Source organism: Fukomys damarensis, unplaced genomic scaffold (genome assembly GCF_012274545.1).
Source record: "Fukomys damarensis isolate Sample0158 unplaced genomic scaffold, DMR_v1.0_HiC HiC_scaffold_31, whole genome shotgun sequence".
Classification (NCBI taxonomy): domain Eukaryota; kingdom Metazoa; phylum Chordata; class Mammalia; order Rodentia; family Bathyergidae; genus Fukomys; species Fukomys damarensis.
This window is the reverse complement of record NW_022900943.1, coordinates 21,046,649-21,059,617: the sequence shown is the minus strand read 5'-3', so window position 1 is coordinate 21,059,617 and position 12,969 is coordinate 21,046,649. Positions and strand designations below refer to the sequence as shown.

At 37.3% G+C, this 12,969-nt stretch overlaps 1 protein-coding gene across 1 annotated transcript in view; it reads right to left on the bottom strand.

Moving 5' to 3' along the window:
- The window catches only part of LOC104863189 (retinal dehydrogenase 1-like), a 44,125-nt gene extending 31,608 nt beyond the window's left edge, over positions 1-12,517 (bottom strand). The window contains exon 1 of the mRNA XM_010625532.3: positions 12,401-12,517. Coding sequence (XP_010623834.1) covers positions 12,401-12,463 — 63 coding nt within the window. The 5' untranslated portion in view covers positions 12,464-12,517. The remainder of the gene's footprint in view (positions 1-12,400) is intronic.
- Between the last annotated feature and the right edge of the window lie 452 nt (positions 12,518-12,969).

Below are 12,969 nucleotides of genomic sequence, written 5' to 3'. Positions count from 1 at the left end.
AAACAATCCAAAAATTCATTTGCAACCTGAAGCGACCTAGAATAGCAAAAGCAATTCTAGGCAACAAAGACAAGATAGGGGTATCCCAATCCCCAACTTGAAACTATTCTACAAAGCTGATATGATAATAATAGCATAGTACTGGCAAGGAAACAGACCCAGGATCAACGGACCAGATTAGATTATGGAGAAACAACTCCTGACATGCTCAGCCGTGTCATCTTTGACAAAGGAGCCAAACGCCCTCGGTAGAGGAAAGGTAGACTCTTTAATAAGTGCTGCAAAAATTGTGTTTCAACTTGCCGAGGATTAAAACTATACTTGTATCTCTCACCATGCACTAAACTAAAATTGAAGTAGATCAGAGATCTCAATATTAAAACAGAAACACTAAACCTTTTGGAAGAGAGGTTAGGTAGAACTCTTGAAGACATGAATCCTTATAGCAGTTTTGAAAGTATGGTCACTTTCATTATGTTGCTTCTTCCCACCAGGAGCAAAGGATGTCTTCCCATTGTCTGATATCCCCCTAAATCTCATTTTTCAGAGTGCTATAGTTTGCAGAGTAGAGGTCTTTGATTTCTTTTCTTAGACTCATTCGTAGGTATTTCATTTTTTTGGATGCTACCGTGGAATGAGTTGCTTCTCCATGTCCTCTCTCAGTGATTCTGTTGTTCATGTACAAGAAGGCTACTGATTTTTGTGTTGACCTTGTATCCAGCTACTATACTGAAGTTGTTATTAAGTCTGGGAGATTTTTGAAGGAGTTCTTAGAGTTTTCTGTACAGAGTATCATGCCATCTGCAAAAAAATGACAATTTAGCTTCTTCCTTTCCTATCTTTGCTCTGTTGATTTCTTTCTCTTGTCTAATTGTGTGGCTAATATTTCCAAAACTATATTGAACAGGAGTGGTGATAGTGGATCCTTGTCTTGTTCCTGATTTTAGCAAGAAGGGTTACATTGTTTTACCATTTTGGCTTTTGGCTTTTCATAAATGGCTTTTATCAGGTTGAGATAAAGACCATCTGTTTCAATTTTCTGTAGGTTTTTTATGATGAATGGGTGTTGGATTTTGTTGAATGCTTTGTCTGCATCTATTGAGATGACCATATGGTTTTTTGTCCTTGGCTCTATCAATGTAGAATATCACATTTATAGATTTGCATATGTTGAACCATCCCTGTATCCCTGGGATGAATTCTATTTGGTCAGGGTGTATGATTTTCTTAATGATCTCCTGCATTGTGTTTGCCAGCATCTTATTGAGGATTTTTTGCATTTATGTTCTTTAGGGAGATTAGTCTTTATTTCAATTTCTTGGTTGGGTCTTTTTCTGATTTGGGGATCAAGGTGATGCTTGCTTCCTTGAATGAATTCTGGAGTATTCCCTCCCTTTCTATTTCACCGAAAATTCTAAATAGTAGTGGCAATAATTTTCCTCTAAATGTCTTGTAGAATTCAGCAGTGAACCCATCAGGACCAGGGCTTTTTTTCTGTTGGCAAGTTTTTAATTACATTTTCAATTTAATTGATTGAAATTGGGTTGTCTAGAATTTTTAGGTTTTCTTCATTCAACTTAGATAATTAATGTGCATCTACAAATCTGTTTGTTTCTTCTGTGTTTTTCATCTTATTGGCATATAGGTTCTCAAAGTAGGTATTGATGATCCTCTGGATTTTTGCTGAGTCTGTTGAAATTTCACCCTTTTCATTCCTAATTGCATGGATTTGGCTCTTTTCTTTTTTTTTTAATAAGGTGGGCTAAGAGTTTGTCTATTCTGTTTTTTCTTTTGAAGAACAAAATCTTTGCATTATTAGGTTTTTTTGTATCATTCTTAGTCTTCATTGCATTGATTTCTGCTCTGCTCTTTATAATTTCCTCCCTTGTATGATGGGTTTGTCCTGGTCTTCTTTTTCTATAAGCTTGAGGTTCACCATTAGGTTGTTTATTCGATCTTGTTTTGTTTTCCTACTATGGGTACTCATTGCTGTGAATTTCCTTCATAAGACTGCTTTCATTGTGTCCCATAGATTCCGGTATGTTGTACTGGCATTGTCATTTAATTATAGAGACTGTTTAATTTCCTCTTTAATTTCATCTGTGAGCCATTGGTTGATCAGTATGGTGTTGTTTAATTTCCACTTGTTTACAAAGTGTGTATTCTGATTCTGTTGGGTGAAATATCCTGTAAACATTTAAGTCCATTTGTTCAGGAATTTGTTTGAGTTCTAGTATTTTGTTTTCCTATTTCATTTGTCTATTTGTGACAGTGCAGTATTGAGGTTCCCCCATTACTATTATATTAGCACTTATTTGATTTTTATGTCCATTAATATTTATTTTCTATAGTTGAGTGCACTAATATTTGGTTCACATATATTTATTTATTTATTTTTATGTTTTGTGGGGTGTTTTGTTTTGTTTTGTTTTGTTTTTGGTACCAGTTATCAAACTCAGGACCTGGGTTAAAGGTTGTTTCCTTTAGGGCTTGAAATACTTCACTCCAGGATCTTCCTGACTTGAGGGTTTGTATTGAAAAGTCTGCTGTGATTCTGACGGATGTTTCTCTGTATTTTATTTCTTTTCTCTAACTTCTTTTAATATTTTCTTATTCTGTTGGGTTTCTTGAATCTTTACTATTGTATGCCAAGATGTAGTTTTTGTTTTTGTTTTTGTTTTTTTTTATTCACAGCTAGTTGGAGCCCTAGTTGGAGCCTCACTTCTCACTTATCTGTAAGTCAAATTCTTTTCCCCTGCTTGGGAAGTTTTCTGCCATTATTTGTGTAAACAATTTTTTATGTTGATTGCATTATCTCCTGTTTCTTCATAACGTGCACTCCAACCAGTCTTATGTTATTCTTTGTGTCACCTAGAAGTTGCTGGATTGATTCCTCATTGTCCCTTGCTTTTTTAAAAAATTCTTTCCTCTCCTTGTCACTAATTGCAATCCTGTCTTCTATATCTGATTATCTGTTCTCACATTGGCTCACTCTGCCTTGTAAACTTTCAGCGGAGTTATTAATCTCTGCAATATCTATTTGAATCTGTTTTGAACTCCAATCATGTTTTCTACTATGGTCACTATCTCTGTTGTCATCTGCAAAATTGTTTCTGATTTTATTTTTTGCAGATTCCCTTTCATTGCCAGTTCAGGGAGTCCAGGAGGTTGAGTTTCAGATTGCTCCATCTCTCTGCCCGGAGTTCCCTTTTGTGATCTGGAAGTCTGAGTTTGCATCTTGTTTAAGTGTCTTCTCATTTCTATTTTTTGTTATTGTTGAACTTTTTGGTTGAATTTGCTATTCATAATTTGCTTATTGCAAGTATCTTCATTGCTAGTGTTTCGAGACAGTAGGGAATTCTTACTTCTTGGATTGCACTCCTGGTATAGTTTGCTTTTCAGTTTTGAGTCTGGCATTACCTTTAAGCAGTCACAGTCTTGATATACCAGTAAAGACAACTGATTAAAGCAATCACATCACCTTGGCCAAAGTAATACAATCAGCAACAACAGTAGCATTTAACACAGCTTAGAAAATGACAAAATGTGGTAGCTATTATTCTAACAATTTAACTCCATAAACTAGACTTGGGATTATATATAAAAAATCAAGGACCATCCAGAAATATGTTTACAGTTAGTAAGCCCTTCAAGATAGCAGTTTTATCCTCTGTAAAAAGACTTAGAAGGACTTGGGAGCGACAATAGAGAAATAGGAGAGCTTAGAATTAGGGCCAGAGGACACAGGAGGATAACACAAATTTTGTGAAGTTGTTGAAGACAGGAGTAAAAGAGAGAAGGAAGGAACAGACACAAGAAAAGGTTAACAACAAGAAGAAAACTAGAGTCAAGGATTTAGCTCTGTGTTGCCATTGCCTGACTTGCAAGCACAAGGACCTGAGTTCGATCCCTGGTACAAAAACAAAACAAAAAACTAGAATTCGTGCTCTTAACAATAGCAACAATAAAATTAGAGACTAGGACAAAAACAGGAGAAGGAGGAGAGAAATGAAGAGGAAGAAAAGAGAAGTAAGAGAAAATGAAAAAGAAAGAGAGATATAAAAGGTCCTCCGGGAGTTCTGACTCTGCTAGTGCTGGTATACAATGTGAGCAGCAGCGTGCAGAGCCACGTTCTTCCATTTCTGCAAGCCCGCAGCATTGCAGTGAGATTCAGGCCGGTTTCTGGCTGCCGGGCCCTATTTGGGCTCCCTGACTCCTGCAGGTTAGAACTCTGCAAGGTTCTACCGCGAGCTTGAGCTGCCCTTCCCCCACAGCAGCTCCCGGCTGGGTAGGAGCTGTTGGGCACAGCAGCTCACACATTGCTGATTGCTACAGCCTGCTCTGTCTTCCCTCTCCCAGTGGGTTTCAAATTTCAACACCAAGCCTCAGAGAGGTTCTCTCTCTGCCACTCACCACTGCACCATTTTCCTGAGTTAGTCGCAATGTTTCTCACTTCTGGCACATGGATCCAGATCCCAGGGAACCCCTCAAGGTGGAAATGGGGGGAGCCACCCTCTCTGTGGAAACCAGAGTGCCGACCACATGTCTAGTGGCTGGTGGACGAAATGTATTTTCTTTTGTGTACACATAGCCCCTATCACTTAGTGTTCTCTTCCCAAGGAATCGGTGAGAATCACTTCAGGCAGTGTGCCTCGAACTCAGTTCACCGTCCTCTTTAGGTTTTGGCTGATTTAGCCCTCTATTCAAGCCTTTCTCTCTCTTTCTCTCTCTCTCTCTCTCTCTCTCTCTCTCTCTCTCTCTCTCTCTCTCCCTCTCTCTCTCATTAATAACACACATAATCCTTAGTAATTTATCATATCACTTTTTTCCTTACTACTTTTTAAACCTCTCCCTGACCCAAGTTTGCCTTATTAAATTTTAATTTTCTCCCCATTACGAGATCCTCCTCACCTAACAAAGTTCACTTTTGTCCACCTGCCTCCTCAGAACACCTCAGCGATTCCCCTACTCAAGCTCCTTAGCATGGCACATAGGGTTGTTTTCCTTTGACTCCAATATCCTTTTCCAGCCTGTGGTCCTGCTGCTCCCTTAGGTGACCCATTGTTTTGGCCACATTCTACTATCTCAAACACCATGCTCTTCTTTTTTGTTTTGTTTTTATACATATATTTTAATTAATTTTATTGGTACATTTTAGGTATACAATATAGACTTCATCCTTGTACTTTTACATAATCTATCTTGGTTCTTATTTTTTTCCCCATTCCCCTACCCTACTCAACCCATCCACCCTTCCCCATCTACAAAGACTTTGTTTCCAGTTTTTCATTTTTACGTATTAACTGTATTCCCTTCTTTACTCCACAACTGCACTCCTTAGCTTCCTCACATGGGAGTTTTGTATTTACTCTTGTATTTGAAACTCTGGCTTAATACATCATCTCCTCGTGATGATTTTACAAGTTTCTCAATTGTATATACTTTTTTCCCTAAAACAATATGCTACCATTTAATAATATTTATTTATTTATTTATTCTGCTTTGTGCTAAAATGAAATATCCACATATCAGCTCATGAAATTTGTAATAAAAATGAAAGACTTCATCATATCTGCCCTAGATTTTTTAATCAGCTTTCCAAAACTGCCTTCCACTTACGTGAAAAGCAATAATTCTATATTACTTTAGGCTTTATCTCTCTAAATTAGAATATGTAAGTCTTGTAAGTAAGAAATGTACTCAAAATCCTAACATTTTACAGTTTAATTTTATTAAATAAATAAAGAAGAAAAAGAAAACACAGAGTGGATCATGTTTTGTTACCCTGTGGTGAGGCTTTCAAGCTCCTGCTTGAGTCCTTTTATCTTTAGGTCTGTGATAAATTTTAGTCTAAAATTATGAATAATATGAGCTCAATACATTATAGTTTTGTTTTACTCCCTTCATCTAATCTCTTGGTGAATAAATCATTACAACATGTATATACCATCTTGTTTTACTAACAGAATCATGGATCTAAACTGTACATAAAGTTCCTTCTTCAGATTAAAGTCAAAGTTTTTGTAAATGAACATTAAAGTAAAGTAAAACTCAGTTTACCTAGCATCCTTCATGCAACTAAGGAAGTCACCTGTAGATATTCCCAATTCTCCATTCCTGGCTCTGCACTGTACACTTCTAACCTCTCATATAGGAGAACACTGAGAATCTGAAGGTGTTTGAACTTATGCTTACATTACCATAATCGTGAACGGTCACGCTCTGTTTTATCAGGAAAGTTTTTGTCAAATAATGAACAAATATTGGAAACATACTTTGGAAGATACAGGGGGAAATTTTTAGATGAATTAGTCCCAGCTCTGCCTTTAAGACTGTATAATCCAAGGTAGTGATGGCAAGCCTTGTAGGGATGAGTGCCCAAAGTGTAACCCCAAACCCACTAATTTATCTTAAGAGCCAACACTGAAATTATCTAAATACTAAGGTTTTAGTTTAGAAAAAAAAAAACTCATACACTAACATCCTTTGTCTTCAAAGAAAAATAAATGTGATTCATGCTGTGTGTTCAACACCACTGATCTAAGAGGATCATGTGCAGATAGCCGAAGAAGTGCTTTAATCAGTACACTGTATAGTGAGACTCACGGGAGTTCATGGTGCACTGAATGAACACGTTTTGAAGGATAGAATGAGATGAAATTGGTGGAAAAAAAGAAAAACAACACATAAAAAGAAGGACCAATCTTGGGAGTTTTACAACAGAGTAAAGAAACTGCTCCACACTGAGAGCTTCTGCTGAATCAAGTCATTTATAAGGCTTGACCATGAAAATAAAGCTGGTTTGTGGTGAATTTTGATTCCCCAAGTAAGAAGCTTGTACTATATTCTGGATCAATGGATGCTTTAGAAATACTGATTTTAAAGTACCAAACATTCTTTGAAGTAGAGAAACCACAGTCTATAAAATTAGCCCAGTGTCTATGCTCCTAAGCCAAGAATGAGATCAGAAGAGTCTAGAGCAGTAGGCAGTAGTATTACATACTACACAAGTAAACCTTCTGAAATAAGACAGCACAATATAGATAGCATTGGTTACAGAAGTAGATGTAAAAGCCAGGTATTTCAGCATTATTTTCAGTCCCTGAGCTGTGGAGAATTTAGGAGCTACCTTAATAACTGTTTTTATGTTTTAATTTTCTTAGCTTTACATTTGGCATTTGCCTCCTAGCTACCTGTATGACGGTAAGGATTTGAATACACATCATCCTGTAATTATATTAAGAGGTTATATAGAGTAGTCTAGGGATAATGAATGCTTATTATAATAGTTACAAAATCTGTTTTAGGTCTGTTGAAATGATGTACAACGGCAACAATCTGATTTTCTGTTTCCTGTTTCCCTTCAGTAAATTTAGTGAAAGAGGAAGGATGTTATGAAAGCAAAATATTCTTGGGTCCTATTGAACCATATGTTAAGTACATCCTAATTATGAATCTTAGACTCAGGATAGTTGGAGCAATGTATTTATATAGTATACATCAACTATAACTTCACAGTATTGATTAGAAATTATGGATGTCTATGCATACTCTTAGAATTCAAGTGTTTTATTTTATTTGGAGAAACAAGCAATGGAAATGTCAAGATAATTTAAAATTGGTTTTCCCTCTTTTAATTTTAGCTGTTAGACTTAAAGAGATGCATCATATTGTCTTTGATAAATACAAATAAAAATGGAGGGAGGGAGAAAGGAAGCCACAAGAATGAAAGTGAAAATAGAAGGAAAAATGGAAACAGCTTTTGTACACAGCAAGGGGAGGTGGCTGAAGGGGGGAGTGAAATGAAATAAAATAAAATAAAATAAAATTTATGAAAAACAAAACTCTTTAAAGAAGAAAAACATAAAAGGAAATAATAGAGGAAAGAAAAATATTTAACAGTAGTCAGAGGAATAAAAACAAATGAGAGAATGGCTAAAACAAAAATAGCAGAGACACAATTTTCCTTTCATTTCTGTTTTTTATTATAGTCTGAGTTCGATAATATGAGTATATACTCTCTTCTCTGTATTTAAAATGTCCTTCAGCCTTTTTGGTTTAACCAAAGGGGGAAAAAAAGACCACATTTCCTTTGAGTCATTCTGTCACTGGGTGCTCAGATATCAACAGAACTTGTCAGTCACTTCTGTGCATGATGGAGATGACATGCACTGAGGAATTAAGCTGTAAAGACTTGAAAATCCAGTACCCACTTAGCAGCATTTTGATTCAATGCTACTATTGTTTGTATGTAATTCTGTTTCCTTCTAGAGAAAATACCAGATGTAGAGCATCAGTCAGTTGTTTATTCATATTTCTTCAAATTCTAAAAAATGTTGGAAGTTCAGGGGAAATAGTCTGACAATGGAACTTAGGGTGGCAGAGTTATCCGTTCAGGCATGACAGCTGTGACCTTTGTGCAGATTTTTAACTCTAATATTATAATGAATCAAGTTCAGATATAAGAAAGTCAAATATTTTCTGGGGATGTGGCTCGGCAGGAGTGTGCCTGCCTGGCAATCTCAAGGCCCTGAGTTCAAACCCCAGTACCAGAAAAAAAAATATATGTATATATGTATTAGCACCATTTTACATACCTTCCACACAGTGCAGCTGAGTTTGAGTGAACTTTTAATACCTTCATAAACACACAGAAAAACTTAAAATATAGTAGTGTCGTGAAACCCAGGTTGATGTGATTATAGTAGCCCACACTTATCTGCCAGGAAATGTTGCAGTCCCCCATGGATGCCAGAACTCACTGGCACTACTGAACCCTCCTTCTACTGTTTCTCTCCATACTGTGATAACATCTAGTTTATACATTAGGCAAAGTAAGAGATTAGCCAGATAATACAATGGAACTATCTTAACAACATACTGGAGCCTCTTGAGCTTCGAAATGAGACAGACCTCCAGTCGTGTATTTTCAGCTCCTTCTCATAGTTACTTATGAGCCTCACATGCGATAAGTAGATGGAATCAGTTGTGAACTGCAGCAAGTGATACAAGCACTGAGTCTACTAACCCTAGGACCTGAATAATTTAGAATTCTAGGAGTCATGTTAGGAAGGAGAATTCAAGAAGGGACCCACCAGTTAATAAGTTCCAGGTACTTTTCATGATTTATTTGACTTAATTCTCCCAACCACTTTCCAAATCAGTCATTATTATTCCCACTTCATAGAAGGGGACCTGATGCTGAAGGAGATTAGAAGCCTTGCCCAGGTAATGGCATTCAACAGGTAAAAGAACTGGAAATTGAAGTTAGTTTTATCTCGTTAAACCACTGTCCCATAGACATTCTGTCACTTGTTCAACTGCTTGCAGGCCCCAGACAAAATGTTGCTACAGTCAGAAGTTTAAAAAGATCTCTCAGATGAAAGCAATGCCACAGCGTGCTCAGTTTTGTTGAGAACTTCAGGCCTGTCCTGTTGTACGCTCCCCAAAGCGGTTCCCTCAAATAGACTCCATGAGCTAACAGGACCCCTGCATGCAACTCCACCCTCCTCTCACACATGCCTGCTCTGTTTCACTTTACATCAGCCTTATAAGCCTTTTGACAATTCCTCAAACTCAGCAATCCACTGTCAGCAACACGGTCTTTTTTCTTCTTTCTTTTTCCTGGGATGGAACTCAAAACCTTGTGCTTGCCAGGCAGGTGCAGTGCCACTGAGCTATATCCCCAGAACTGTGTGCATGGCCTTGTACGGTCTGTTACCCTGTGTCTTTGCTTTTCTTCACTCTCCCTGGTCCCCTGACTCTCTGCATCCCTCAGGCTTACCTCAGATGCCCTTTACTTAACAGAGTTCTTCCTACCAAAACTAGCAAACGGGAGCTCCTCCCTGTCATATTTCCTCAGCTTCCTTTTTGTCATTTAGCACTTACCATAACTTGAGAATAAAGCATTCCCTCACTGGCTAGTTTACTGTGGTACATATCTCCTAGGAATTAAACTTCCGGGAGTCAAGAATCTAATTAGCATTCACGTGGCATAATGCCTAGTACACAGCATTCACTCACCAACTTAACTAAATAAAGGAAAGCAGAAAAGTGGGAAATGGGAGAAATAAGTGAAAGGAAGGTATTTGAAAATTCACCTGGCCTGAATTTATCTATTGTAAGAATTTAAAAAGAATGGTGGGTAAAGTTTTGTAAATAGGGAAGGGAGGAGAAGGTGAAGAAAGGGTAGGGGTATGGGAGAAAAATGAGAACCAAGACCTGTCATGTAAAGGTACAAGATCCCAATGATGAATGCATTTGGACTGTGCACCAAAAAAGTACCAATAAATTCAATGACAAAAAAAAAAGCTGAATTATGTGAAGGTGCAAATTTCCAATGATGAATGTCATTACACTGTATACCTTAAATATACCAATAAATTAATTGATTGAAAGAAAAAGAATGGTGGGTGGAAAAAAAGTCAACAGTACAAATTGTGGCTGACACAATTTGGTGAGCAACTTTTCTCTATGGAAAAACACATTTTAAATAGAGTTGTTGAGCAAAACAGAAATCTAGGAAGGCAATGGCTTAGTCAAACCAAAATTTAATCCCCAGGAGTTGAAGAAATATAGCACACATAGAAATTTTCCATCTTTTGAGTCACATTCTCTCACCACCTCCCATCGAAAGCAGAAACCCTGGCTCCTTTCAACCTTCCCTATTATTCTCCTGTTTTTTCCAAACAGATGACAAACGCCCTTCTATTGGTCTGCGAGTCACCAAGCAGCAGCTGGGAATGCTCAGTCATGCCTTATCCAATAACGGGATTATCCAAATGGGAAAATGAAAGTCAGAATAAAAATGAACAAAATCAGGGAATTCCACAAGCCAAAATAGTTGGCGTTGATATTAGTCAAATCGTTGCTCACTATGAAGGCTCTGACTGCCAGCATGAAGTTTACTTTTGCTATGGCCTGTGTTCCTCTGTTCCTCAGTTTCTTCCTAATTGAAAAGGAAACAGTAACACCCCATAGGGCTGCTGTGAGGGAGTCAGCGAAATCATTATAAAGAACTTAAACAGTCTCTGGCATAGTAAACCCACAAATCCTAGCTATAAGTAATTTCTCTGTGTATATGTGTGTGTGAAATGTCATTAGTTGATGGATTCTTTATTTTCTGGCCCAAGCAGAGTGTTATTCAATGAGTTAAATTTAATAATCACATGGATTTTTAGGATTTGAGTGTCTTGAATTTCCTTTTTGTCTTTTTTTCCCTAAAGTAAAAACAGCACCGTGAAAAGAAGATGAAGGCAAAGTTACCAAACCCTGACAGAGAAAATTCTTGAACCCTGAAATCCTCAATAAGCCTGGGGACTTCTCTCCAGTGCAAGTTTTGTCAGGTGAGACACGACTGTGCGTGAGAGAGAGGGGCCCGGGAGAACAGGGGATGGGGAGAGTACTCGTGGGAACCGGGTCCAGGAAAAGGTAGGTTAAAGAAATTTCTAAAGAAAACTGGAAAAGCTTCAGGAAAATATTTTGGACTAGGATCGCTAATGTTCATCATCCACTTCCCTTGTGCCAGGCAACATTTTAAGTGAGGGCATTATTCCACTAAATTCATTTAGTACTTTAGAAGCCTTAGAAAATAGATCCTTTTGTAAAAGGCCGTTTAATTAGTCCATTGATAAATTGTCATGTAGTGAGAGAGTCCAGGTTTTGGTAAGAGAGCAAAACTCCTTTATCTGTTAATCAAGTCCCTCAAAAATCTAACACTTATATTTTAGTTTGGGAAAGAAACTCTCAGCAGGCTTCTCAAAAACTAAAACAAGCACATCTACTCATGTCTACATTAAATCTTTCTGTAGGACAATACTTTAACTTACATGTTTCTAAAAAAAAATAAAATCTCCCTGGAAATCTAAACCTGGACCGAGGGCCTCCTACACCATAACTGGTAGGAAATTTGAGCTGGAAACTGGCCATAATGAGCAAGAGCTGCCAGCCTGTTTTGGAATAGTGACAACAGTAGCCCTTCTGGATCTGAAATTCTCTAAACCAACCTCAAAAAAATGATCTTACTGTTTTTATTCATCACAATGTGGCTGTAATCTTCTCCTCCAAAGGGACCTCATGACTCTCTCTGGTAATAGCATTCTTCAATACAGAGCACTACTTACTAACGTCCACTGAATGCTGGTACAAGGATCTTTCACAAAGAAGGGAATTCCTCTAACTTGGAAATATTTTAAGAAATAAATTATTGAAATATTGTCTTATGAAATATAGAATTTATCGTGATTAGGCCACCAAACCAGACTTTAATTTTAAGCAAAGTTTTATTTCTGTATTTGCCAAGGACTCTTCACACAAGCTTATTTAAATTGAACTTTTATGCTTCAAATAGGCGTAACTTTTAGAAACCCAAGACAAAGCAGCACATACAAGTTGTACTAACCTTAGTATACTGAATCTTCAAATCAGTCAGTGGGGTAGGAATGGCTGGTTTTGCTGAGGACATTTCTGCTTCCGTTCACGGAACACAGGGGACAGGCTCAGCAATTTGATTCCGATACAGCACTTGACTTTATTCGTTCCTTTTTATCTGCACTGGCTAAAGTTTATTTGCATATTGGGAAATGATTGGATGAACAGACTGGGAGCAAAAAATGAAAGTAGGCTGCTTATTGGTAACATCTAGGACAGAAAACTTTTGACTTTGAACCTAAATCCTCAAGGAACCAGCATTCTAACATTGGAATAGCATTAGGAGACAGGGTAGTATTTGCATGTGGATTAATTTACAAACCAAAAATTGTGATAAGGATATGCAGCACAGGATATGCTTTGTCCACTAAACCCAGTTAATATCATTATTATTATTATTACTATTATTATCATCATCATCATTATTATATTTGGCTTTTCCTACATTTTATGCTACTGTGTCACTTTCCATTTTCTTTTTTCTTTTTTGGTGGGGGAGCGGGGGTACCAGGGATTGAACTCGGGTCCTTGAGCTTGCAA